The following is a 22,084-nucleotide window of genomic DNA, read 5'->3' on the forward strand; positions in this document are numbered from 1 at the left end:
AATCCTCTCGAACTGGTTTGTTGAGTTCACTGCACTCAAACGGCCTCCACAGCGTCCAGATCTCAATCCAACAGAATCAACGGGGGATTCTCGCTACGGATGCAAATGACAAATCTGCAGGAACTGTGAGACGCTACCAGCTCTCAGCTTGGACCAAACTCTCAGATGTTTTCAGCACCTTTTTGAACCTGTGCCACGAAGGATCCGGATGCAGCCAATAAAAGACAGCCCACGTAAGCAGTTGATGTTTGTTTTATTGGCCTAAGATTGTCTGGACATAATGTAACGTCTCCAGTGCTTAACGATGTTCATCGTACATTTATTCGTGACATGTGCAGCACAGAGTATAAATGTGTATACTGAATAAAAGACAGGAGTCATATGAAAAAAGGCATTTTTTACAATGAGCTTTCAGGATGTTTTGATCTTTTCACGTGTTTTGTTTTCGAGCATCGTGTAGATTCAAAAATATGCCCACTGACATGAACGCAGGACGTGAACAAACAGAAAGATGTTCGGTTCCCTCGCATGGCGTCTCCACAGCCACCCCCTCACCCTGGCACTTCCACGTTTCATTACCAAAGCGATTGTTTTCTCAGCTATAATACAACGCATACAGGATTTTTTTCTTCTTTTTTTGTTGTTTTTGTGTGTTTTTTTTGAACGGTGAAACATCAGATACATCTGCCATGTTCAAATATTTGACCCCATTAACAAAATATGTATAATAACAATACCAAATTTACCAACAATAAAAGCATTTGTTATAATAGTCAGAAAGTCCCGTCTCCTGCTATGCTAGATAAAGACCGAAAGAATCGTGTGTACAACAGTTTATATACACGGTGATGAAAAAATACAGACATAACACAAGTGATCAGGAAACACAAAGTTCATCTGTGAAAGTCATTGAGGCTATGATTGATAAATTAGACGCTTCTCTGACGGATGCTCTTCTCTGATGTCGATTGGCTGGTGCAATGCTGCCTCCTCGTGGCCATGAGCGCACACTGCAGGTGTCAGAAGCTTTTACATCCTCTGGTTTTCAAAGGGACAACTTGCTCCAAGTCCTATTGCACAACGTATGTTCCAGCGATGGAGACGTTTCAGTTTAAAAACTCAGTGTTTTCTCTGTGTTTTTTTCCTCCACCGCTGTTGGCAAAAAGTTCAAACTACTGTACAGTGTCACATTTTAAATAAATACTCTCCATTAACAAAAAGTTGATGAGCATATTGGCGTTTATAAAACTGAAAAACATCTCATCGACTCTAAAGGAACCACAGAATCGAGCACCAAGATCTGGTGGCAGCTTTGGCTGAAAAAGTAAACAAAGGAAGAAAAGAAAATAATGCCAAACCAAACGCAGCAATCCGACACCAGCAGGTATTAAATATTTGTATTAAAACGAGCTTTCAAATCCCGACATCGCCCAGAAGCTATACACATATATATATATATATATATATATATATGTGTATATAGATAGAGACATTTTGTTTATGCAGATACTTCTTTTAAAAAAACACAAACATTTTCTGTCATTTTAATAAATAAAAATAGAAAAACCACAGAAATAGCCTCAGCGTGTGCCGCGCCAGTCCCGCCTCTCCTCATGTCATAACTTCCCCAAGTGAAACAGGACTTGGCAAATAATGGCGACCACTCCCACATTGAGCACCGAGGAGATGGAGATGTCTAATAATCTGCTTTCATACAGTACAAACTCTTTCTTGTTCTCTTGCACTTTGGCCATAGCCAGCAGGCCTTTAGCTGCTCTGCACATCATGTTTATACTGGGCGGGTCAATGGGAGGATGGCCCATGTGCAGCAGGCTGTGAGGGTTCTGCTGATACTGTGCCATGCTAACGCCGTCCTCCAAGAAAACTACCAGGTTACCCACGCTGCCCTTCTGCATGGCTATGGCACGCGCCGCTGTGGGGTCTCCCTGTGCCAGGTGGGAGAGCACAGCCACCGCCATCTCCCTGTACACCTGGGCCTTCCTCTGACCCACGTAGCGCACCAGGACCGTGAACAGTTTCTCCTGTCGGCTGAACGGCGGCGTCGCCAGCAGGAGGTCCAAGTTGCCCTCCTGGATGCTCAGCTTGCAGAGGCATTCCAGCACCAGCCTCTGGGGGGTGAGCTGGGAATGAGGTCCTGCCGACGGAAAGGGGTCCTGGGCTTCGGTTGAGGGGCAAACCATCCAGTGGAGGAGGCCGTCCAGGATGGGAAGGCAGATGGTATCTGGGTAAGTGGAGAGATCCAACTGGCCAGCGATGTTGGCCAGAGTGACCATGGCGTTCTCCCTGAGCAGACTCAGACACTCCCACCACCACTCGTCCTTACTGCTCGACAGCCCCCGCTCCTGCTGCTCGTCTCTTTGGAAGCTGGGAGGTAACCTGTTCCTCTCAGGGTGCACGTGGTGCAGCAGAAGCAGCCTGCCCAGCAGAAGAACCAGAGCAGGGTGGCGGGACATGTCCAAGTCATTCCCCGGGATAAAGGACAGACTCCGGACGATGTTGGAGACGCAGGTGCACCGCTTGGACAGCGAGTCCTGCCAGGCAGATGTGGTGGTGAGCGGAGCCTCGTCCAGGCAGCGTGGCTCATCCTCCAGCAAGGTGATGTGGTCCTCCTCCCCATCTGGGTGCACCCTGAAGGGGTAAGAGGGCAGAGAGCGCGCGGGATGGCCGTAAGCGAGGGCGTCAACGCGGGCGCACAGAACGTCGTCGATAGTCGCGGTGATGTGTTTCAGAGGTTGCTTCTTTTCGTGGTCCATCTTGCTCTCCTGTTTGCTCTCGTTTCTCCTGCCTTCATCCTCGGGCGCTTCGCTCCGGGGTTCGAAGTGTGTCTGAATGTGTGCCGTGGAGTCGCCTCCACCCGCCTGCCAGTGCAGCAGCCCGCTGGTAAACTCTGTGAGGTAACCGGACATGTCATCGGTCAGGTTCTCTTTGTGAACAATCTTGATGGGGAACTTGTCGTATTTGCTGGCTTGTTTGGGTTTATGCTCCGCCTCTGCTACGGGCCGATCCACGGTCTCTGCTTCACACTCTGCTGCCTCCTCTTCTTCTTCTTTTCCCTCCTTTTCACCATCTTCTCCACTCTTGTCCTCCCTGTTAACGCTCATGTTGGACTCCTCTGTTTCGCCGTTCACCTCGGCCGGCTCTGCAGCAACAGGTGTCACTTCCTCGGTGACGCCCTCGGCACGCTCCACCTGGGTCTCCTCGGCTTTAGAGAGCTCAGGCTGGACAGGAGAGCCAGAATCCCGCTCAGGTCTTTCGTTCTGTGCAGACGCTGGACTTGAGGACAGTTTCTTAGTCCCCACCTCAAACTCTTCCAGGATGCCAAAGATCTCAATCAAGCAACGGCGGAAGTACTCGACGATGAGCTCGAGGAATCCAGGCAACTGGACAGAGAAAAATAAAACGTGATCAATGCTGAGCAGAAAGAAGTCAGACGAGCTATCAAGTAGTCCCAGACTCTGAATACGAGCCAAGAATTTTTAAGTAGATATAATACTGCAAAACCTCAGAGGTGCATAACTAACTTGACTCTCGTGGAGTTTTATTGCAAAAGAAAAACAGGATCTAGATGATGATAAAGACAGGCTCTGTTCTGTGGGTTGGTTTTACCTGGGAGAGGTTAAAGGAGGCCACTGTGCTGTCATCGTACAGCAGGATATTGATGGTATCTAGCGCCCACGTGCTCTCTGCCAGCAGGCCAGACTTCAGAGACATCATCACGCGCCAGGCCTCAGGCGTTCCTGGGATTAAAACAGTGGGATTTTTGGAACCAGGAAGAAAAAAAACTGGCAATCAAACGTCCTGAAGATGAGAGGGACGCTAACCAAAGTAGATGGTTGTAATTTCTTTGATAAAATTTGGCTCATGTTGTGCTACCGTTAGCTGACAATGAGCTGCACCAGTGCAGCGATAGGGGAGCTAAAACACCGTTTCTTTTACAGCTGGAAAACACGGAAAACTTCCACCGGAGAAGAACCAGGTTTAAACAAGCTGCAAATATGCTGCTGCTGAGAACCTAAAACACGATCTTACCACTGTCCTTGGATGTTAGCTTGCGTCGAGGCTTGAGAATCGGCAGGGTGCCCTCCACTGAACCCGGTGGGTAGTTGAGGTCCCTCCTCAGATTAGGAGGAAACTGCCCGATGGGTCCACCGCCCTGCGATCCCATCATGGCCAGGCCGGGTTTAGGCATCTTCATGGGGGACATGAATGGCGCTTTGCTGGGCGACATTCGAGAGTCCATGGAGCGCTGGAAGGCCCCTGGGCTCGGCGCTCTGGGCAGGTGGTTGGCCATGGACGGGGAGTTGGAATAAGACGACGGCTGACGCGAGGACAGGGGGGGCATGCCGCCTGATGATGACATGTACGGAGACTGACGGTGCCACTGCTCCGGCCCGGGCCGCCCGTCCATGTCGTCTCTGCCTATCGAGCCGTACGGGGGCATTTGTGATCCCGGCCTGCTGGGGTAGGGGTAGCCGAGGTCTGTCCTCGAAGGCCACATGTTGGGCCCGTCGGCAGCGTGATTAGGAGGGGGCCCCCCACCCAGCATACTGTGCTGGCTCTGGCCCGAGGGGGCCATACGGTCGCGGGGGTACGGGTAGGGGAACTGTCCCTGGAGCGGTCTGTGTTCAGAGTAACCGCTGCCGTAGTGGTTGTACATGTCCGGCTGCTGGTTGGTGTACTGCATGGCGTACATGTCGCCCTCGTGTCTCTTGGGTGGGGGGCCGTACATTCCATCCAGCGGACGCTTGTAGCCCTGCTGAAGCAACGGGGGAGATCGTTAGCGACGACGCTTAACAAAAAGCAATCACACGATGAAAACATGCTTCCATGAGACGTGCACACAAAGCTCACGAGAGCATCCATTTTTCTTCACATCCACCTGTCAGTGGGCGAGAGGTGAGGCGCGTGGCTCGTACTTCCATTACCATAATTATTTTACCGCGATGCTCCATTACACCTCCAGCCGGGAGCTCCGCCGATCTATCAAAGACTCAGAAATATTCTGAGTTGTGAACTAAATCTGAAACCACGCTCGTGTGGCAGAAACGCAGCAGGACGCTGCAAAAACACGCGATGGCTTCTGCTCAGAGCGGTCACCTAATGGCCAATTACCTCACACTATTTTCCTCCGAGACACAAAGAAACAGTTCTACTCGATACCATAATTACGTGGCTAATAATCTTCAGTTTGACAAATGACGTGCGAGAGAGGACCATTGATTGGCCCATTCATGAGGGTCATTATTAGGACTCAAAACAAGCAATCATCGCTCTGCTTTACTTCATTCTGATGGTTCAAAAAAGCAGAAATTGATTGTGATCACAATGACAACAAGAAACAACCACAGTCACAAAACACATCCCACCCACTGTGCTGTTATCTTATTAATTTATTATCTCTGGGCTGAGATTTGACACTCTAATCAAACGTCTTGTTTACAGCAGGTATGATTACGGTAAAGCTCTGACTGAGAGCGCCGTGACGAGCTGTCTCACCTGCTGCTGTGGGTACATCCCAGATGGATGCATCCCGTACGGCATGCTGGAATACTGCTGACCGTAGCCGTCGTGTCTGAAGCAGAGGACAGAGGGGAAAGAGAGTATCACTCACTGATTGTTACAGAGCACAGGCCTCCAGAGAGGCACGCACACTCTGCTGGAGACACGTACGAGAGCGCTGACCTGTGCTGTGAGGAGTATCTGCTGGGCGAGTACATGCTGCCCTCACTGTTGGAAGGTCCCATGTTGGTCTGACTCCCAGGGGGGCCCATGGTCCCCTCCATCCCCATCATATGGTCCGGCCTAAAGACAGCAGGACATGCTTTACTGATGCTGTGCAGTACACCACGCCTCGACGTTCAGGACAGAATAAATAAGAGGAAACTGATTCCCCCACTTTGTGTTTTTTTACCTCCTGTCGTAGCCCGGCCCGTACGGGTACTGTGACCTTTGGCTCATGCTCAGGGCTGATGGGGGTCGACCATACATGTCCTGCATACCGCTTCCGGGCATCTGGGCTGGAATATAAGGATCGGCTCCTGCCACTGTGGAGGAAGGAAAGCAAAGACCTTAGACTGGACCTAATAATCTAAATTGTATGAACGCGTTAAAGAACAAGGAGGGGAAATGGTTTCATTCTCCTGGAAATATCCAACAGCATCTAAATGTGCATTTCTGAATGCACGAACCATGTTTCTGCTGACCAGCAGGTGGCAGCATGCCTCTATGAATATTCTGCACTTTGCATGATTAAACCTATTGTTCTGAGTTGTTATGCAGCTATCATCCACCATATTATTCATTCAGACTCCATTCTCGCCAGCCTTCAGAGGAGCCGCCATTCTTTCTAAAACTCCCGTTTGTTCTGAAAACCAAACCGCACGAGTTGGTCGAAGCAGGTGCTTCACAGCGGGGGGAAGGATGAAAGGTTGGAAACAAGAGGATGAAAAGGAGGAACAAAGTTAGGATGAGACGCAGACTAAGCTACAAGAACTTAAAACGAGCTGGTGTGTTTTGGATAAAGCGACAAACAGTTCTCATTTCGATTCATACTTCTAGTAGGAAAACACACACACACACACACACACACACACACACACACACACACAAACACACACACAAACACACACATCTGTCCTGATGTGAGATGACACAGTGACAAGATAATGAATTAGACCACTGAAACAGATGAAAGCCCACTGTCTTTGGGATACACGATTCACTGAAATGAAAGCTTTTGCACAGTTTAAAGATGAAGTTGAGAACGACCCCCCTAATTTGTCGTACCTGTGGATTAAATGAATCTCAGAACAACGCTGTTCCCTCAAAGTTCAATTAAGGACAATAAAAATGGAGAATCGGGTTTGGGTGAAGGTTTATTACTGCATGTGTCTCACTCACTCTTCCTCATCCCGGCGAAGGGGTCCTTGGCATCGTACTGCATCCTCATCATCATGTCAGGCATGCTGAGGCCCTGCTGGTACGTAGCCGAGGGGGGCAGGGCGGGAGTCCGCTTCTGGAAGGCTGGGTCGCTCACCTCTGAGAAGGGGTCCTGCACGCTCACACTGCTCCTGGAAGTGAGGGGGGATGAGAGGCACCGACACAACACACTGAATGCTTGGATACAAAAATAATAAAGTTGTCAGTTTCATTTTTTAAGAGCGGGAGTCAATCATGACATATACTATTTGGTCATTTTATTATTTGAGCCGCTCCTCGTGTATTTTTTAATTTTTCCTTTGAAAATAGGAAAAAGGTGCAGAGATGTACTGAAACGTGCAGACATACACAGAAATGCAGAATATGAAACAGTTTGCACATTTCTAACGGTCATCATTTGGTGTGAGCGCTTTTATCCTTCAGCACAGACTCAACTCTCTCTCAGGTGGGTTCTCCAGGATGTTTTAAGCTCTTCTTTGGATGTTTCTGCCTTTTGTTCTCTATCAGGATGATCCCACACTGCCCAAGTAATGCTGAGGTCTGGGCTCTGGGGACACTGATGGTGTTCCCCTGTGTGCCTCACTGCCATGCTCTCCACATGTTACTCCATGGTGGATCAAAATCTGATGGTACTTTTCTGCATTCATGACAAGATCCCAGCACCACTGGCTGAAATGCAGCTCAACCCCCCACCCTGCTTCACAGATGGCTGCAGACTCACTGTTGGACCTCCCCCTGACCTCCTTGTACATACTGACCATGATTTGAACCAAACCTTTTCAAATTTATATTCCTCACACCGTCACACCCATTGCTCTGATTTTCAGTCCAGTTCTTGTGTAATTTAATACCTCAGTCTTGGCTTCTTGACAGCTGTCCTTCGACTGAGATCATTTCTGCTGAAGCTTCAGTGAACAGCAGATGGATCAGCTGAAGGTCCAAATACATCTTTCAGGTCCTGAATCAGGTCTTTACTTTTTTCCTGATTCTTGTTCAGTTTCCTCAAATTTTTTTCTGAGATAAGCCAGCTCTTCAGCTCACAGCTATTGAGCTATTTTGTTGGTACAAAAATACTATTTCATGTCAAAGTGTGTTATCTTGGGTACTTTTCACAGATTCAAGTGAGGACAGTAAAGAAATGAGACCAAATGTTTTTGTGACATGAAGAGATCATCTAAAATAGTCTCTTTGCTAGGTTGTCTGTTATGTGTAGAGACAACACAGTTTCATCTGCAAGGAGCTTTTTTATGCATGAATGACTCAGAGGTCAGAGTTATGCAGCTGAACTAACAAAAACATTGCTTTAAAAACAAACAGGTACGAGGCCTGGATTGAAAACGAGTGAAAAAGCCGCCAATGTCAAAAAAATAAAAACAATCTGAAAGACCTTCAGAGAACTCAGGACCACGTTACAAATGACAAGAAAGTATGCTCCATGGAAACGAAGCAGAAAGAAATAATGGGCGGCTCAGGACACAGAACAACACAAAATCAACATTTAATTTGAAAAAACTTTTTTTAGGTTTTTAATGTGGAAACAAGGACAGGTAGGTCGCACGCAGCCATCGATGTGTCACATTCAGGACTGTGAAACAGGAACTCGGAGACTCAACAACAAAACTGTTTTATTTTGTGTGAATAAATCGAGTCGATTACTTTTTGTTGGCTTTTGTTGACTTGACTGGGAGGCCTGTGAGGAGGCTGTGGGGGACATGCTTTTTATATTAGATTAAAACACATTAATTAACTGTCCAGCGTGTCCCAGTGTGGCCCTGAAGGAAACGGAGTTTGACAGCCCCGCTGTGATGCGCACGAAAAAACCTTAAATTTAAATGTGACAAGAGGCCGTCAGTCAACTGTGTGCAAAATAAAACCTTTGATCTAAAATAGGAAGCATAATAATGACATCCAGGTAAAGAGCTCAAACACACACTCTCCCATCACCGATTAAACAGTGCTTCTCTCAGGCTCAGCAAACGTGATTGTTGCTGTTTCTAATTAAAACCAGCAGAGATGAAGGCGTGCGACTCGAATCGTCACATAAAGAGCAGAAAGAACCAAATCACACATCCCAGTCTCACCTAAACATAGCAGCACACTGAGAGCATCCCCTTTTATTTCAAGCTCGCTCCACTACGCTGTTGTTTAATTTTAGAGACAATGTTCACACTTTTGGATACCACACATCAACAAACAGACTGCTGACACACAAACGATATCACACAAACACACAACTTATTTAGAGAAAATGAGTCAGCAGCACACGTCAGTAAATGCAGCACCAGGAGCATCATGCATGCGTCTGTGTGTACCTGTTGGGGGGCAGTGGTGTGACCTGTCCCAGGGGGGTGGTGGCAGGTGTGGGGGGCTTCAGGTCCCCCGCTGCCTCTGCTGTAGAGCTGCTGCCAGAGGACTGAGGTGTCTGTGGGCCCTGGAGGGAGCCGCCTGAATGAGCTGGGAGACACAAGTAGGAGTATTAGTTCTGTATCATAAGAACACGTTGACACTGTTGGTCTTCCACAAGTCTTCAGATACGATCTGAAGGTTGAGTTAGAGCTGGTTTTACTGCAGCGATGTGCCGTAATAGGGAGATACCTTTGGGCTTAAGGCCAAAGCACTCGCAGCGATGCCCTACACGAGACATGAGCCTACAGGAGGCGAGCGGAGGAAGAGGAGGCAGGAGGAAGAGGGAAGGATGCCTCCACTCACAGACCTGTTCTTAATGTGAAAGCTGTCTGAAGACGGTTTAGCTGGATTTTTTTGTCTTTGTGTGCCATCGACTTCAAGTGGCGAGCTAAGCTCGAGGCCACAGATGTATCAGATGTAAAATTAAACAGCCAATGTGATGGAATCATGACATGTTCAAGCTAACGCTTCAGAAAGCTTGAGGTTTCACACAGAAACTCTGGGGTTAAGAGCGGGTTAGTGCAAACTTTTGTTATGACACCTAAACTCCTGATGATGAGGAAATCAGAAGAAATTTGAACCCCCAGCCCGATAAAAGCAACGGATCCAAATTCCCAGGAGCAGGTTTAACAGAAGACGTGGACCGTTCCAGTGAAATCATGACAAAGACGGAGACAGAGAGAATATGAAAGTGTCCTAATGAGCATTTAGTGTAAGAAGCCTTTCTCTCGAATATCCTGAGTGGCCTTTCCCTGCACCACACGTTTCCATAGAAAGACTTAAGCTTTAAAAATTCATGCTAATTCTGAATTATTCAATGATACCCTCTGCCTCTACATCACAGGAGACAGAGAGAAGGAGAGCGAGACAGGGAGAGATGGTTATCCCATGATTATGAGCAGGAGGTAGGAGGGGGCAAAGAGGGGTCAGCGAGCATTAGGGATTCTTCACTTCCTGGGATATCCCGGCGTCAAACGGAAAGCACGCGTGGGGAAGTGCAAACAATTGCGGGGTCAGTCGGGGCTAAGAGGTTTACCATTCTAAGAGCGGCAGCGGTGGGGGTGGTGGCGGTATGAGGACGGAGGACAGCGTGAACTTAAGTGCCCTCTGCTCGTCTTTTAGAGCGAGACGTAAGGGGGGAAAAAGTGTGTGTGGCTGTTTGATGTGTGCGCACACAAAAGCGTGTGTGTCAGCGGGTGACATAATCCAGAGGGGTGGCAGCGGTTAAGGGGGAGGGTGGGGGTGGGGTGGAGAAGGGGGGAAAAAAGTCAGTCAGCTGAGCTGTTTTGTGAATGAAAGGTGACGGCGAGGTCGGGTTTGTTTACGTTCTACATTCCAGCCCTCATTAATCACTCCCCACACCCCACCGCCACTCACCCCCACCCGCCCTGCTGGACACGCTCCCTCAGTGACATCACTGGGCTGTCAGTCTATATATAGGCTGGCAGGGAGTCAGTGGGGCAGTTCAAAGCGCACAGAGGCAGAGAGCGCATTAACACCAAGCAACATGAAGGACAAAAACGGGAGGTTTTCCTGGCGTGTGCACGCGCGATACGCACTTCTTTTCATAACACAATTTTCCCTTTTTATGTGCAAGTGCAGTAATTAAAAAGTCTTTTTGCAAATTTATAAATAAATAAATATTCAGTCTGCTTCTTAAACATCAAACATTATTGCACGATGGTTAAATTTATTAAGTTTCTTTCACTTAAATTAAACTTTGTCTATATTACAAACTGCAAACATTTCATTCTATTCATAGTTTTCAAAACAGGGAAAAATGAAAAATGCCTTGAGTGCATCACTGAGTGGATATTTAATCATAAAACAACCAAAGTGAGCCCTGCAGGGCAAAGACGAACCGCAAAGTTAGTGTCTACAGGAGATCACTCTGTTTTTTAAAGGTAAAGCTAATCAGAGGGCAAGCTTGCCCACTGCCACATTTAATGAAATAAAACAGATAAAAACAGAATTAAATGCTAAAAAAAATCTCTTTCATTTTCTTTCTTTTCTAATAGTAAAGTTGTTCATTAAATACACAGATATGAGCTGGATTGTAACATAAATTGGGGGCTCGTCCGGGCTCCTTTCTGGGAGTTTTTTCGAGGATGAACGATGGCTGACGACAGGTGTTCACAAACTCTCTGCAGTGTGTGGCTGTGCTTGTTTTGCTCGTCTGTTATCCTGGGTGTGGGTCTCACGGTCCTATGATCACTGCAGTTTCAGGGGTATGAGTCTGGCTTGGTATATGAGAGGTCCTGAGTCCTGGATGTGTTCTGCCTCTCTGCTGCTGGTTGGAGTGCAACAGTCTTTGGGCGTTACCTACACCTGACAGGTTTGGGGTAAAGGTCATCTGTGGTTGGCTCCTTTTGCTCTACTGGCTGCTGTTTTCATCTTGATATTTAGAAACAATGTATCCAAAAACTCTGGCGTCACTCTTTGTTTCATGTTGTTGCTTATGGTTCATAACACATTAGGTCAAAGTAAAAAAAACAAAGCATGAACAAAAGAAAACTGACTATCAAAATAAAACAGGACATGAACAAATGACCAATACTGAAAATGAAACATAAAAATCAAATCCTAACCATGAAGGAGATGATTCAGGAGGAACACGGATGGACATGATATAAAGACAGAGGTGAAGGAAAACAGGGAAACACCGAGGAGAGAAAAAAATGCAACGACAGAATCAGACTCAGCAACACGATTGTAAAAGTGAAACTCAAATTAGAAACACATGCTTTACTGTAGTCTGAGTGCACTGTGGGCACACTGCTGCACAGACACGTCTCTTGGTCTTCAGAATCGCAGTGCTAGCTGCAGATGCTGCTCTCCACCCACTCTGATGGTGGTGCAGGAGTGTCGTAGCGTGAGCAGTTCACAGTCGAGTGCTGCATACCCAAAAGCCAACCTAAACGTCACGAGCGTCGACCTCTTCGCGTTTTACCTTACAGACTGCATCTCAGATGACGTGCACCATCAGCTGGCAAAATGAGTTTGTGTAAAAACTGAGATGTTTAAATCCCCTCGAATAGATGAGAAGGCACTGAATTATGAATTGTAAAACTTTTACGTGAACTTCTCGCATGTGCATGCATGCATGCGTGCGTGTGTGTGTGTGTGTATGCAAATGATGGCTGGTGCTCTTTTCCGCCCACCAGGAAAAGCAATCTGTGGCGTCGCAGGCGGGTGAAGTGCTCCAATGTTCTATTTAAAAGCAAGGGTCACTTTTCTCATCTCCGCTGCAAATTAGAGACGTGACTCCTTCTCTCTCCCGTCCTCGTCCTCCCGTTGTAATTGTGCGCAGAGGCACATGGCTCCAACAGGTAATTCGCACAAACAAAAAGCAACCTTTTGTGTTGTGCTAGTGCACCAAAACAATATTACTTAACCTTCCGACGCAGGGTAATCAAATAAAGGCGAGGCTCCGCGTGGAGGCACAAGTGGCGATCATATCTCGCTCACCTCTATTAAACCAAGACTCATCTCACCAAAGCAGTGTTAATGTTCACTCATCTCTGCGGGGTTCCAGTTGTGTACGTGTAATCAGGGCGTAATGTTGAGCGCTATTTCTAATTTTAAATGTAATCCTAACTGTAATCTAATATTCACTGCTATCGGAGGGTCGTTAAGGAGTCAGATTCTTAGACTTATAAAAGCATCCAATCTTCTAAATGTATACTTCAGATTTCTGCCATTCAGCACGGCTACAGAGGAAGGTCTGAGTCTCTGCACCCCCCATGCTGACAGACTGGAGGCTGAGGCAGTGTGTTATCAGGACTTACCAGGTGAAGGCGGCTGGATCTTGACCTGCTTCCTGTTGTCCCCTCCAGCCATGCTGCTGCTACTGCTGCTGTTGTCCGCTGGCGGGTCTTCTCCCCTCTCCATCTTGCACTCGTAGGCAAACAGATACTGGATGTACTGCTTCTTCAGCGAGCTGGCGGTGCTGCTGGATGTACCCACGTTCAGGGTGCTGGACAGCTCACGCCACTTCTTGTTCTTGTTTACCTGAGTCAGAGAACAACACGATGTTAGGAAGCGAAATGATTGGCACAGATCGTAACAACTGAGATAATTTCTCGGCGCCATCCTGGTAGTATCAGCTGCACACTTATAATTTCGCCTGGAGAATGGGCGATCACATCCTGCTAATCTAATCAGAATAATCAACCCCGCGGCTCAGCGCTCCGTGTTTGCAGGAGTCGCAGGTCACTTGCAGATAATTTTCACGTTGTACGTTTTAATGTAAAAGCGAAAAAATGCACTGTGTTACACAAGAGAAGAGTATGTGGGCCTGACCTGAACACACAGCCTGTTTTTCACGGTGTAGAAAGATTTGCTCGACTAAGGACCTGATTTTAGCTGAGAATTAAACAAACTGAAAGTCAGCAGTAGAAACTGAGGAATGCAAAGGTGATGGGTTAAGGTCAAAAGGGCAAAAATATTACTGGTTTACTAAAGTGGTGAACCTGCTAAAACTATGAAAAGCTGATTCTAGCTGACAGGAAAACACATCTGAAGACTGTCTGACAGGTTTTAGGTGTAAAACAACTACAGATTTGCACTTAGACGGCATCTTTGTACACATAAAGAAAAAAAAACATGTTAAATTTTATGTTTCTCCAAAGCAACGAAACATTTTTCCTAATTTTGTGTTGTTGAACGTCTGCAGAGAATCTGCCTCTCAGGTCCATCAAAGAGCAGAAAACGCCGGCCGCTGTGTAACACGAGTATCTGTCAGGTGTCCGTATACTTTTGCTTCCTGTTTTCCGTCCTTCTGCCCAACCTGACCTTGCCGGTATATTAATTTCACATTTTTATCACATGAGGAATGACATGCTTGGAGCTGGTTTCAGGACGTAGGCAGCTTTCTCTGAGGTTAATTTGATGTATCTCATTCTCCTGAGAACATTTCTCAACATTTACAAGCTCACCATATGCCGTGGAGATTTATGAAGAATACTAAGCAGCCAAAGAGCGAGCGGAGCGAAATGATTTGGCTGTGTGAGAATACGAGCTCCTCCACATTCAAGTCTGTGTCTAACGCTTCCTGCGCCTTACCATGGCGAGGCCTCCTATTTCCCGAACAGCCATGTAGAGCTTCCACAGGTCCAGCGGCTTCTTGCCCACAGTGGGAAGCTGACTAACAGGTGTGCCCCGCTCCTCCATGAAGTTCAGGTATCGCTCCACCCAGCCTCGCCTCTCCGGCTCTCCACCGAGCTCGTACAGCCGTGCGATTCGGTCGCCGCTGAAGGGAGAGGCGTTAGGGTTGGCTTTCTGGAGATGCACATAAGCAGAGGAGAAAAGTACCTGATTAAACTCTGAATCTGAATATGTGACATTTTATTTGAATACAAGATGTATAAAAGCACTACGTCAGGTAGTTTTTCTGCCTTCTCATGCAGATGCATAATGTAAATAAAGACGTGCTAATTAGGAAAACTCAGAGTCAGTGTATGTTATATGTGATATACAGTACATGCTCTGTTCTACAGGATAGTGTTCTTTTCCACAGTAAGCCACTCTTCCCACGGGCATCATTAAAAATTCATTCCTTATTTACACATTCTGAGTCGGCTGCTGGTTGAATGACCAAGTAAAAATAAATACTTGTCGAAAGCATTTGGTTTAGCGTGTGCAGCCGGAGCCTTTACAGACTTCCTGCACAGAGCATTCAAGTTCAAACCGGTGGAGTTAATTGCACCAAACTTTAATCCTGCTTCAGGAGGTTGTCCGTGCTCTAACAAGCAGGTTTCCAGTGACTACACGGAAACACGCTTTTAGTGCATAAATGCATCCATGCAGGATGGTGTCTGGTTCTTACGGGGCTGGAGGGAATCTTGAGAGGCCAGGGGGGGCTGCTGATGCTGTCGCTGTCATCTCCGTGGTAGGAGGAGAGGCTGGCGGGGCTGGGTGAGAGGGGCGAGGGCACGGGTAGGGCGCCGCCCGGAGTGGGTGGCTGGGACACGCACTGCTGGGAGCCGCCGCTGCTGTTATTGTTGACGTAAACGTCCGGGAGCTGTTAAAGAGAGAGCAGCGGGATTACTGCTCAGCGCTGCACAGAAACATCTGATTGGCTGAATGCAGGATAACAGTCACTGTGGAAGGCAACAAAAGAAGGCAATTCAAAACCATCAGCTATCGCCTGACGATGCTTTAGCTTTGTATTATAACTGATCCTCATTCCTCAGTGGACCGTGCACACTGACAGAACAGAGGCCTCAGAGGTCAGATGATAGCCGCTGGGTTTCTGGACTGTGGATACAAAAACTACTCAAGGATATTTATGAAATAGGAGATCATTAGTACAGAGGTGCACTGATTAAAGGGAAGACCTTTACAACATCAGAGAATTTGATTTTGAGTGTTTTCCTGACTTTATGAGTGTCGCTACTCGGACAAAAGCATTGGGTCAGACCTCCCCATCTTTGAATTCAGCTGTTTGCAGACATCAATCAAGCACAGAGCCATTCAGCCTTTACAAACATCTGTGAAAGAACAGGTCGATCTCACCGGATGAATCAGAGCGTGGTGCTGTAACAGGATACCACAGATGCAACCAGTCTGCATCCCCCCGAGTTTGTTTCATATCCTGAAGCCAGATCGGCCAAACTGATCCTGACGAATAATGAAATATCAGCGCTAGTCTGTGACAGCACCAAGCGCGCTGTTTAAAGACACCCCGAGCTTCCAGCGGCATTAGGGATTGGTTGTTTTTAATGAAAAATATTATAGGAATTTCCAAGAATAGTTCCTCTGGAATTCCAAAAACAGGACTGAGGTTACAGCAGGACCACAGAAACGGAAATATTTCACAAAAACGAGCTGAAAGGAATTCTTCTCATTCCGAGAGCCGAGCTGCAATCAAACAGTTTACACGGGGCCAGCCTGCAAAACCTCACACACCCAAGCTGGACCTCTTCTGCTTTACTGAAACCATAAGTCTGTGCAGTGTGTGGCAGAGGAACAGCAAGGCTTCATGCATGTGTAAGACGTCTGTATGTAAAAGACTCTATAATGAATTTAACATGCATTTAGTCTCCCCAGTTTAAATGTGTGTCTGTGTGTGTGAGAGGGAGAGTGTGTAAAAGAGGGAACAACAGCTTGACAAGTGCTTCTGGACTGTGTGCAGAACGCTCATGTCAGCAAAACCTTATCGTTCTCCCTCCTCTTCCCTCTCTTGGCAGACAGATCATCTCTTTCGGGAGCACCAGGGGTCTTTCTGGCTGCTCTGACTGCCTTAAATAATTCAGAAGACCTACTACCATAATCAGCAAAAGAAAAGACACAGATTTTTGAGGGAAAAGATGTGTAGTGGATGTGATGGAGGCAGTGTGTGTTGTTGTTGTTAAGGAAAAACAAGAGGAGGGGGTAGAAAAGAGCAAAGAGCAGAGTTCTGCTGTTGCTGAGCCGCTATTGTCGGGCAAAATGAGAAGTCAGCAGTGTGTGTGTGACACAGACGGAGAAGGCTAGTTAGAGTGCGTGTTTTCCATCTTTGCGTGCATGTTGTGTGTGTCGGCGCTGTGTTTGCTTGCGTGTATGTACATGTGTGTGCTGCAGATGCCAAGCCCCCTCTGTCTGTGCAGCTTTGGCTGCCAAAACATCAGCAAGAAGAGAGTGCTGAGGGCAAAAACAAAGCGAGGAAAACATTAGGAATGGTAAATGTTAAACAAATCATTAAATATGGTGAGAAAACAACAGCGAGACGGCCCTCTGCGCTGAGGCAGCATCCGCTGATCGGGACTGGTCTGCTTCGTTAGCGGAGGAAGATTAGAAAGAACGTTTACAAACGAAAGAGAGGGGAGAGGAAGTGGGAGAATGGGGAAGACTGTCAAGGAGTTACCTTTGGTTTGTGGGGCTCGTTGGCGGGGCCGCCGTCATCTTTCACCTCCGTTTTCGGTTTGGCATCTGGGCTCATTATCCCGTCTCCTGACATTCCCGTGGATCCTTCAACAGCAACGAGCAAACGTTGACTCGAAGCAGTTGCACCAAACTTCTCACAAACATAAAATATGCTCTGAATTTGCACATTTTTTTTTAAAGTTTTTCCACGACGGAGCAGAATAAAGAGTAAAGAGAGATTTCAGGCATGTTTGTGTATTCTGCTACATTCAATTGGGTTTAACTCCTTAAATGAATGGTGCCTTCACCGTGTGGACTGAAAGCTGCTGCACAATGGTCTGTATAATGTCACAGGCACAGTCAGACAATGGAAAATGCTTTAATGTCTTTCGGCTGCTGAGCTTCTTTGCTTTTGTGCTCTCAAGGCCTCCCTAAAGCCTGTCCGCCCATTTATCCTGAATGGAAGACAGCCGTATAAAAAGACTGTTTCTTAAGGAAGACGTAGAGAGAGAATAAGATAAGAATCCACTAAAAGCAAGCCGGTGTCAACTTGGAAGAAGTTATTCATGTTCTCACATATTCAAAGTGCGGAGAGAATGTAAAGGTTAGCGTTGACGAGATGTTGGCTGACAAGACGTGTTTGTGTGCCTTCATTAGGTTTATAAGTGAAGAAGAGTTGAGATCCTTAAGACTACTTTTCAAAGTGCGAGCTGCATATTTCTTATTAGCAGAAAGGAGAGGTCCTTGGGTGCAAGGCTCCCCTCTGTATTTCCTCCGGTGTACGCTGTGCCGCGGCGGGCAAACCGAAGGCTTTTTACGTGCCCAGGGGCAAACCAGATGAGCTTTGAGGAACCTTGGCGCTCTAATTTGGCTCAAGTTTTACAAATGTCATGCGTTCTGATGTATGGCTTTAAATAAGAGCTTCATTTTGGAAAATCTCTGATGTGTGTTTAGCAGCAATGCAGCCGGGCAGGAAAGAAAAACCGAGGCACCGCGTTACGCTCTCCTCGCCGAAGGGCCAGCTCTTCAGAAGAGCGTCATAACGAAACTCTTTAGTCTTTGACTCTGTCATGTGACCTACGCTGTGTCTCTGAGTAGGTGCACTGATAGAAACGTCACTTCGATGCTGCCGTAAAGGTTCGACATTATTGTATCAACATGTTTTCTGCTGATTCAAGACGAGCCAGATTAGATCAGCTGTAACTTCATCTAAGTATCAACTTAATTTAAGCTAAAGTAAAGCTAGGAGGGAAGAAGGAGCGATCCCAACCCTTGGATATGTGTTGAAGGCGGCCTGTAGGCGGGGGTACACGTGTGGATACAAAAGGCTCATTTTACATGTTTTGGGCCAAAACAGCAAAGCACAGAAGCCCGGGAAGCGTTACGAGAGCCATGTGGGGATTTCAAGGTTTCATGCTGCAGAAACACAACTGCATGCAAATAGTGCAAAGATTTAAAACTGCAGCTCAGCTGCGTTCTGTCCTGAAGAAGACGTTGAAGAGAATGTCCTGCAGGGGATGGCAATGTTTGTGGGCCTGTGTTTACGAGCTTTTACCTCTACAGCACGCTGGCATTAGTGAAATACCTGAAGGAGGCATGTTGTAGCCCGGACCTTGTGCGTTGCCTGTGGCTGCGGCGTTGCTGCCCGCCACCTGACTGTAGGGGACAGCGCTGGCTTGGCTCATGCCGGGGCCTTGATAGTTGCTCTGCCTACAATAGAAAGAAAAAAACGACATTGGGAGATTTATTCGGGTTGACTCCAGCTGGATTCACGATGTGGAGAAATAAGCGAGTAACAGTGAAAGCTGCAGAGGAACAGAAGTCACATAATCATACAGGGATGATATTTGGCAGCCTGTCACTGCTGCGCTGCTTTATTGTTGCAGTGAAAACTGAGCTGCATGTATATCTGAGAGTCACGATAAAAAGCAAAGAGCGCAACAGATCCCTGATCAAACACACAGCTCTTCCAAAAGATTGAAGATGAGCACCGAACATCAGAAAAGGAAAAGCTCTCCTATCCTCCGTCTCCTCCACAGCCTCCCTCCCTCTCTCTCTTCCTTCCTCTCCATCACACAAGTCATAATTTAACTAATTAAGGTGTGCTTTTGGAGAGGATCATGTTATTTGTTGCCATAGTGACAGCAAAAATCAATGCCGCTCAGCCTCCCCCGTCTCTCTCGGGTGCTCATCACATGGTGTCGCGAGTGACATCAGAGGGGCTTATCTGCAACCTGCTGAACACCAGCCATCCATGTGCGTTTGATTGAAGGCGGCGTCTATCATTGCATGCCAGGCCGGTGACACAGAGGCTGAAAGGGAACACCGTGTTTGGAACAATTTGCTCTATCTCCTGCTGACTCGAGATTATCTCCCGGACAACTGTATGAAGAGGGAGAAAAGGGACGTGAGGTGAGGAGAGGCCTCAAACACGGGAGGAAGAGTTGCGGGAGGAAGAGAGGTGAGCAGAGGAGGAAAGGAAGGAAGGAAGCCACACGTAAAAGGCCGGAAAACGTAAAGAAGGAAAAATGTTTGTGCGGATTTCTGTCACTCAATCCCCCTTAACTGGCATCGTTCTCTCTTCCACACAGACACATAATGTAATACCTCGTGTTGGAACCGATACACATTGCCTGAGAGGAGGGATTGGCTTGGTAAACCTCCCCATAATCTCATCTCACAGATGTAATTAGTCATAGAGCACGGCTGATGATACATATGTAATCCCTCTATGGGGGCTGAGGTGCACAGGGGAGCTCCGTGGCAAAGAAACAAGCACACCAAATCCACGCTTATCTGGCCCCATTTCCCTATAATGGGGTGGGGCGGCGGCGGGGGCATAGACTCCTTCGTTCGCTGCCTACGTGTTCCCTAAAAAGCTCCGCGTGAGTCAAGTCACAGAAATAAATGTACCTTTTGATCGCTGCACCTTCTCAAGCAAGCAAAAATGTATTCTGCATGCAAACTCCCACAAAGCAAAGCAGGCGACGAGAAATGAGTTTAAACGCGCCAAAAGCCTCCGAAGCTCATTTATCCGCATACTGTAAAAACGCCCCTCACCAGAACTTAAGCTATCTCGTGTGAACGGTGAAAAATCCAAATCAACTACAACAACAACAACAGTGGTTGGTGGTTTTCGACTGTGGCGCTCTCCCATTATGACTAATTCATGTCATAAAAAAGCCCATTAGAAAGCACTTGATGGAGGCACCGCACAGCGTTTAATCACACTTAATATATGCATGTGCCGCCATCGGGGGTTGGGGGGTGGGGGCAAGCACGGCGCATTCATCTTGCTCTTGGGCACCTTTGTGCCGGGTGAAAAAAAAGCATCCTGTTGCCGCAGAGAGAGTGAGAGGGGGAAGAAAGGAGGGATGGAGAGGAAGGAGAGAAGAAAGGAGGCAGGAGGAAATTAGGGAAGAAGAAGCCAGAGCTGGAGGTAATCGCTGTTCCATGAGACTAAACTGAGGGAACGCACACACAGAAACATCCATCCTAGCACCATCAGTCCACTGCACTCGCAGTTTGTTGTCGAGGAGTGGCCTGAGGAAAAAAGTAGTGAAACAGTGAAGGGAAAGTATGAGTTTACTCGACGAGTGCTGGCTAAGTTGGAGCGCTCTCGTGCTAAAAGGGAAACACATGAAAATGCAGATTTTTCACTCAAGCTTTTGTTTGGGTCTCCAGATTAAAAAAAAAAAAGACTCCTGTCACTTTAAGAGCGGCAAGAATCCTATCTGGTTAAGTCTGACGTCACTAGCCATGTCTGGGCCTAAACTCTGCTGCAGGTCCATATATCAAACGATCACTATGGCATTACTGAGAGTTGAAAAACTGTCTAAAGTCTTTCATCTTTAATAAAATGATCAGCGTTCTGCTCTACCAGGTGTAACAATTGAGTTTAACATCCAGGCATCCATGAAAACAGAATTTATGACATTTAACGGAGTTAGAAGTTAGCAGGGAGTTAGCTCCCTAGCTTCTATCTAAATACAATATAGCATGTCCTGACTGCGGGGTTTTGGAAACAAATTAAAACGTACAGCTCTGCTATCACTTCCAGCATAAATGAAGACAGAAAACTAAACAGCAGTGACGTTTGTATGGTTACTGAAGTTTGGCTAGCTGGTATATAATGATGTGCTACGTGACCGCTAGCGACACAGCTATGTTAGCATAATATAAACAAGCTAACTTTTTTTCCACTTGATAAAAGTTAATGTGAGTGTTCTCGGTGGTCAGGAACAAATGTAATCGCATGGCAGGATGCTGTAAAAGGACCAAACTTCAGCCAGGAGAACAACTGAGATAATCCATCCACAATACGAGGTTAGTCATACTGCTGCATGGGCTGTGCTGTAGTTACATCCTAAGGTTTTAAAAACTGAGCTTAAATAAATGATTAGCAGTAATAAAAGCCGAGGGAGGTCAACAGTGATCACTGACTGTTTTAGGAGCTTTTTGAGATCAAATAGAAGAAAATACAAAACATTAAACATGTTAACAACACAAAAGCCATATTAAACGCAGACTACTTTAGACCCGGAAGTATCACTTAACGACCGGATTGATGCTCTACCATCACTGTCCTTCACTAACCCCCCGTTTATTCCCTAATTACACACACACACACACACACGCACACACGCACGCACGCACGCACACACACACACACACACACACACACACACACAAACACACACACGCGCGCAGAGAGAGCTCTCGTCTATTCAGTCTACATGTGTGAAGGGCATCGGAGAAGGCCACTTTCACACCATGGGTGAGTGTGTGTGCCGAAGTGTGTTTGAGCGTGTCCTTGTGTTCGGGTGGGTGCCGTTGCCAAGGGGATGCCATGGTTACGAGGTGCCAGCCAACC

At 47.1% G+C, this 22,084-nt stretch overlaps 1 protein-coding gene across 8 annotated transcripts in view; it reads right to left on the bottom strand.

Moving 5' to 3' along the window:
* Positions 1–218: 218 nt before the first annotated feature.
* Positions 219–22,084, bottom strand: part of LOC146646335 (AT-rich interactive domain-containing protein 1B-like) — a 162,647-nt gene continuing 140,781 nt past the window's right edge. For 3 of the 8 annotated variants that reach the window (XM_085391335.1, XM_085391334.1, XM_085391330.1), the window contains 13 exons: positions 18,797–18,921; positions 17,213–17,316; positions 15,194–15,388; positions 14,431–14,646; positions 13,155–13,377; positions 9,273–9,414; positions 6,922–7,091; positions 5,933–6,065; positions 5,704–5,823; positions 5,518–5,593; positions 4,051–4,774; positions 3,628–3,758; positions 219–3,401 (listed from right to left, as the gene is read on the bottom strand). In XM_085391335.1, the coding sequence (XP_085247461.1) occupies positions 1,617–3,401; positions 3,628–3,758; positions 4,051–4,774; positions 5,518–5,593; positions 5,704–5,823; positions 5,933–6,065; positions 6,922–7,091; positions 9,273–9,414; positions 13,155–13,377; positions 14,431–14,646; positions 15,194–15,388; positions 17,213–17,316; positions 18,797–18,921 (4,144 nt within the window). In that variant the 3' untranslated portion in view covers positions 219–1,616. Of the gene's footprint in view, positions 3,402–3,627; positions 3,759–4,050; positions 4,778–5,517; positions 5,594–5,703; positions 5,824–5,932; positions 6,066–6,921; positions 7,092–9,272; positions 9,415–13,154; positions 13,378–14,430; positions 14,647–15,193; positions 15,389–17,212; positions 17,317–18,796; positions 18,922–22,084 lie in introns of all 8 variants that reach the window. The other 5 variants (XM_085391331.1, XM_085391333.1, XM_085391329.1 and 2 more) reach the window with 3 other exon arrangements.

The sequence above is a fragment of the Rhamphochromis longiceps genome, linkage group LG19 (assembly GCF_057381845.1).
Source record: "Rhamphochromis longiceps isolate RC_006_pf linkage group LG19, R_longiceps_female_GT1.1, whole genome shotgun sequence".
Classification (NCBI taxonomy): domain Eukaryota; kingdom Metazoa; phylum Chordata; class Actinopteri; order Cichliformes; family Cichlidae; genus Rhamphochromis; species Rhamphochromis longiceps.